Consider the following 6,211-nt stretch of genomic DNA (forward strand, 5'->3'; position numbering starts at 1 on the left):
TGAAAAGGAAGAAGAAGAAAAGAGGTAAAAAACTGAATTATCTGCCTTGGCTGCTGGGCTCTGGACTCTGGCAGCTGCTTTGCATATCACGTGACGCGCCGGGGCCAATGAGCGGGCGCGTCTGGCGAGGCTGAGGCTACACTCAGGGAGCTGCAATGTGCTGGGCTCAGTCTTTGGGGCTTTTAATGCGGAGCTGCCCGGGCTATGACAGCCTCCGTGCTGCTCCATCCCCGCTGGCCCGAGCCGCTCATGTTCCTCTACGACAACAGCTTGGATGACATTAATAAGAACATGGAAGGATTCGCAGGCAGCAACTTCGCAGCCAACCAGTGCAGGAACCTGATGGGGCACCCGGCGGCGGCATCTCTGGCCCCCAGCAGCGCCTACTCCTCCAGTGAGGTGCCAGCCTCGGGCATCGCGGAGCCTGGCAAGCAATGCAGTCCCTGCTCCGCGGTGCAGAGCTCCTCGGGGGCCAGCCTGCCCTACGGGTACTTTGGCAGCAGCTATTACCCGTGCAGAATGAGCCACCACAGCAGCATCAAGTCCTGCTCGCAGCCCTCCTCCTTTGGAGACAAGTACATGGAGACATCAGTCTCTGCTGGCGAGGACTTTCCTTCTAGGGCCAAGGAGTTTGCTTTTTACCAGGGATATGCCACAGCCCCTTACCAGCCAGTGCCAGGCTATCTGGACATGTCCACCATTGGAGCACCTGGGGAACCAAGGCACGAGCCATTACTGTCAATGGATAGCTACCAACCCTGGGCAATTACTAATGGCTGGAATGGGCAGGTTTACTGTGCCAAGGATCAAAGCCAACCACCCCACCTATGGAAATCCACCTTGCCGGGTAACACACCTGTAATTCAACTAAGTAACTGTATTCCCCTCCCATGTACAGTCAGCGCTATCTATCTGTTTATCCATGTATCTATCTATTAATTATCTATCTATTAATTGTCTATCTATCATCTATCTAATCTATATCTAATATATCTAACATATATCTATCATCTATCTCTATCTTCTCTATCTAAATATGTCAATTTTTTCTATCTATCTACCACTAATCTCCATATCTATCTCTAATGTATAATTATTATACAATATGCATATATATATATATATATATATATATATATATATACATATATAGCTCTATACACTCAAGAATATGTGTAGGTATATCTATACATATATATATATATATATATATATACATACATACACTCACACACAGGTACATGCACACACAGTATGTGTCTTTGTGTGTATCTGAGTATATACCTCTGTATACATCTTTTGTGTCTCTATATGCAAGCTTAATGCGATATATTGGTCTACATATATAAACATCAACTATTAATTTTGTGTGATATTATACACTGAGTGATCATGTTAACATTTAATTCTCCACCTTATAAGAAAAAATATGTCGTGATGTTTCAAGTTTTATATATATTTATATATATACTCATATGTGTGTGTAAGATATATACTTATACGAGTGTGTAATATTATATATATATATATATATATATTACAGTTATGTATAATATAACTGTATATTGCTGTATATTTTATATTTAAATACATACAAGGATACATGTATTGCTGGGATATATATATATATATATATATATATATATATATATATTTATGCGACTTGACCACTGCATTGATGCTTGGGTGCCCCATACCTCAGTGACATGTACTTTCCCTTTCAGACGTGGTTTCCCATCCTTCAGATGCCAACTCCTATAGACGAGGCAGGAAGAAACGAGTCCCTTACACTAAAGTGCAACTCAAGGAACTAGAAAGGGAGTATGCAACAAATAAATTCATTACCAAGGACAAAAGGCGCAGGATATCAGCCACCACCAACCTGTCAGAGAGGCAGGTCACTATTTGGTTTCAGAACAGGAGAGTGAAAGAGAAAAAAGTCATCAATAAACTGAAGACCACTAGCTAATGGGCGGATTATACTCAGCAGGTTCTTATCGCATCAAACTGATCTGCTCTTTTCCTGACAAGTCATCTGGAGACCTTTGAAAATGGTTAAAAAAAATATATGGATAATTTCTGGGGGGAGGGAAAAGGTTAGAGAAAAAACAAAAGGATGTAATATTTGAAAAAATGGCAAGACTCTAAATCTTGTTGGAGGTCACAAGATCTTCTATCTACTGGTGGAATTGTTCTGAGCATCCTGATATGACTTGTGAATTGATCATAAAGAAAAGACTTGTAGCTTTTATCAAGAATCGATGTAATAATTGCGCTTTGAACCTTGACACCAGACTGCATGTTGAGTGACTGCTCAGGTAATTTGTATCTTTACTGTATGTTCACTCTATACATTCTCATATATAACCTGGAGGGTTATTGATGATGTTTTGAAAAAGAATGCACAGTTATCTGGATGGGGGGGTTGGATTTTACACTATACACAAGCCCATTTAATAAGTAGACGCCTTCCTAGGCCTGCCCTGACATTGTCCTTGTAGGAAGTGAGGTGCTTTAATCCTCACCTCGTTTTACATGAATTTATTATTTAGTGTATTGGAATTAAAATGATCTGCAAAGGACAGAGCTCCATCTCCACATGGACGGATTATTGAAAATACCCGGTTGTGTATAATAAATATCAAAACGACAGAAGTATAAGACTGTGATATTTAATGGTTGAGACTTTAGAATGGTATTAGGAATCTTTATTTTTATTTTTTACTTTCTGTAATTTGGCTGCGGTAGATAAGGAGATCCAATCATTTCCAGCACTTTTAATCTCATCAGCAATTATTTGAAAACATTTGTTCTGTCTCTTCTCACTTCTTTAAATGCAATCGTGTAAATACAAAAAAATAATAATAGTAATAATAATAAATTAGCGCACTGTGATTGTGAACTGTGCACCGGCCATGTTTATTTTGCCCTGAACCTCTAATGTATCATTAGCAATAGAAAAATATGGATCTATGTAAAAACTCCATCGTATTGTGTGAAAGGGTGATGTGAGATCCAATACGATTCAATTATTAGTTCTGTAGAGAATATCAGGTTTAGAAACCACATCAGAAGTTGTTGTGCATGATATTGTATTGGTCTTGATACTAAATAGTGAGCTCCATCTGAAACTAAATTGACCAGAAGGATCCTCTAATGATCCTTAGCCCAGGGCTGTATTTTCTGGGAAGCTGTGGCGATTGTTGAAACAACTGGATGGGAAGGCCTTAAACCTTGACCTTGAGGAAAAGAGACAATTTGTGACCTTGACTTCTGACAGCTCATGAATAGGCATCACTAGGATTAGTAGATCAATTGCGCCATCTGGTGTTCAAAAGCAGATCTGCAGCGCTGGTGATTAGCTGCTGTTAGGACTGGTGCTTGTTCATTTCTCAACTTGTAACCAACTCATTTTTACCAATTATAATGTGTTTTGAAGATTGTTTGGATGTTGTAGTTCATTAGCATTAGTTATATTCTGTGCAAAATTTGGGTTTACATGAATTGAAGGATATTCTCAGTGATAAGCAAAGTTAACTCTAGAAAACAATAATATTGTATTGAGCGTTTTAATCTTCGTCCTTTCAGGGTGTTTACTAAAGAAATAAATGTCCATATATATATGTCATAAATATTTCTTCCCCTTAATTCAATTTAAATTCTTGCAGTTTTTGGTTTGTTCGTTTTTGTTTTGTTTGATGTTGTTTTAATTGGGCCATAATATAAAAGTGAATATGTAATGGTGCTGATTATGTTTAATATATTGTCTATACTCATAAAACAGTTTACAAATTTTAAGTTTAATTTTTTAAGATGATTTTGGTTATGCCGTTCTTGGCTTTAATGTCTAAATTTCCATGTGTTTCCTTTTCAAATTACACAACAGTTTACATATCAATTCAAAAATATCTGAGTCTGAGTGAACTTCTTTATAATATATATATATATATAATATATATATATATATATATATATATATATATATAAGCTGGTGACTAAATTCCCTTATTTAATGTTTATGCAAATGGATAGCATTGAAATATATGTTGCTGAACTATTCTATATTATTATTTATGTGGTTGAAATGATAAAAGAAGAAGAATCCAGGCAAATGTGTTATCTCATAAAAATTTGTATCTAAAAGACCGTAAGTCTGGATGATAATTTTCTAATCATGTAAATTGGGGTGTAAAATATATTAACAAACTTACTATTAAATAATTTAATAGTCAACAATATATCATCCATGTTTGTTATGCTGAAGCGGCTGCTTTTTGTTTTGTTTTGTTTTTGTTTGCTTTTTTACGTGTGTACAGCATATATGAAATGCTTATGCAATACAAAGCAGAATATGCAAAATGTATCTGGAGATAGAGAATATAAGTATATCATAGATATCATATTCCAGATAGAAGGAAGATAGATAGATAGATAGATAGATAGATAGATAGATAGATAGATAGATAGATACTATAAGTATATGCCAGATAGAATGATGATGTAAATATAAAATTAATTATATAGATAGACAGATAGATATAGAATAGATTCATAAATAATATAGCTATATGCGAGATAGAAGGATGATGTAAAAAAATAATAAATGTGATGATGTAAAAAGATAATAAATTATAGAATAGATACATAAATAAGTATATGCAATATAGAAGGATGATGTAGACAAACTTATATAGATAGATAATAGATCGATCGATAGATAGATAGATAGATAGATAGTGATAGATAGATAGATAGATAGATAGATAGATAGATAGTAGATAGACAGATAATATAAGTATATGTGAGATAGAAGGATGATGTAGACATAAAATTAGATAGATAGATAGTTAATAGATAGATAGTTAATAGATAGATGTTATGACAGGTCATTCTTGTCACGTAGCAGGTCATCCCAGCTCTCCCGGTTGCACTAATGTGACAATCCTCTGTGTTAGCTTTTTATTCTTCAAATATATTTAACAACCAGGGAAATGTGTCACTCTATTCAGCACTTCGCAGGGGAAATTAATATTTCACCAGTGTATCCTGGGGTCAGCATTAAAAGATTACTACAGGTTCAAGTTTATTAGTTATAAAAGACCATGGTATTCACATAATTGCAGCCCAAACAACTGTTGACATTCTAGATATGCCAACGTGTTAATAAAACTTCCTTGCATATAATTCAGGAGCTTCACATGGCAGAGAGTCGGACTTTTATTTTCAAGAGGCCCAGGAAGAAATGCATACAAAGTACCCATGTATTGATGTCATTCCGTCAGCGTCAGTAAGGGAGGCGCTGCTGAGCACAGCTCCACTGTCCCTGTCCTGGGTAATAAGGTGATTTAAAAGCACCCAGAATATTAATGCAAGTCATAAAACATTGTGTAATTAACGATGACAGGAGCAGGGCTTGCCCTTTACATCAGGTCGGTTGTGTTATTTACTGTAGTTGTAGACAAGGGTGCTTTTTCCCCTTTTTAAACCTTTTTATGTTTTTATTTAATATCTTAGTTTGTCCAATGAAATCTCCATTGATGTCTATGCCCTTTTATTTTTCATACAGAACATGCTGCAATGTATGCGGGATTCTATTCATGTAATAACATATAATGTAGGATGGTGTTTATAGTGAGCAGTAATGGGGCTTTGTATGGCAGAAAGCACTAGAGCTACTGCTAGGAGGGGGCAGCAAACAGCCCATTGTTGTGCTCACAGAGGAGACAGAAGGACCGTGCCTAGCTGTAGTAGGGCAATGGCGAGATTCGGCAGCCTAATATAACGTTCTGACAACAATATATATACGTTACAAAAAAAGGCAGCACTCTAACAAAGAAATAAGAGCATATATCCTTTATTCACCCATGTGGTAACAATGCGTGAATCACCACATGGGTGAATACAGGATAATTCTTCAGATTTCTTTTCTAGAGTGCTGCCCTTTTTTGTATTTTGCATTTTGTAATTGCCTATTCCCTTTGAGCTTGCACCTATCCTCTATAAGGCTTTGCTATAGTATTAATGCCATTGCTGCCATTTTTATTGTGTGTGTATGTATATCTATATATAGATGTATATCTATCTATCTATATATATATATATATATATATATATATATATATATATAGTAGGGATCACAGCACTCCAGGGATGTGAAAAAAAAATAGTAGATTCCTTCCTCTATATCCATAAATACGCAACGTTTCAGCTC

General features: G+C 36.0%; 1 protein-coding gene across 1 annotated transcript; it reads left to right on the top strand.

Annotated features, from left to right (window-relative positions):
• The first annotated feature begins 204 nt into the window (after positions 1-204).
• Positions 205-1,969, top strand: HOXA13 (homeobox A13). Its single transcript, XM_044295137.1, has 2 exons — positions 205-847; positions 1,725-1,969. The coding sequence occupies exons 1-2, from the start codon at positions 205-207 to the stop codon at positions 1,967-1,969; spliced, it is 888 nt and encodes a 295-aa protein (XP_044151072.1).
• The last annotated feature ends 4,242 nt before the right edge of the window (positions 1,970-6,211 follow it).

The sequence above is a fragment of the Bufo gargarizans genome, chromosome 5, assembly GCF_014858855.1.
Source record: "Bufo gargarizans isolate SCDJY-AF-19 chromosome 5, ASM1485885v1, whole genome shotgun sequence".
NCBI classification, from domain to species: Eukaryota; Metazoa; Chordata; class Amphibia; order Anura; family Bufonidae; genus Bufo; species Bufo gargarizans.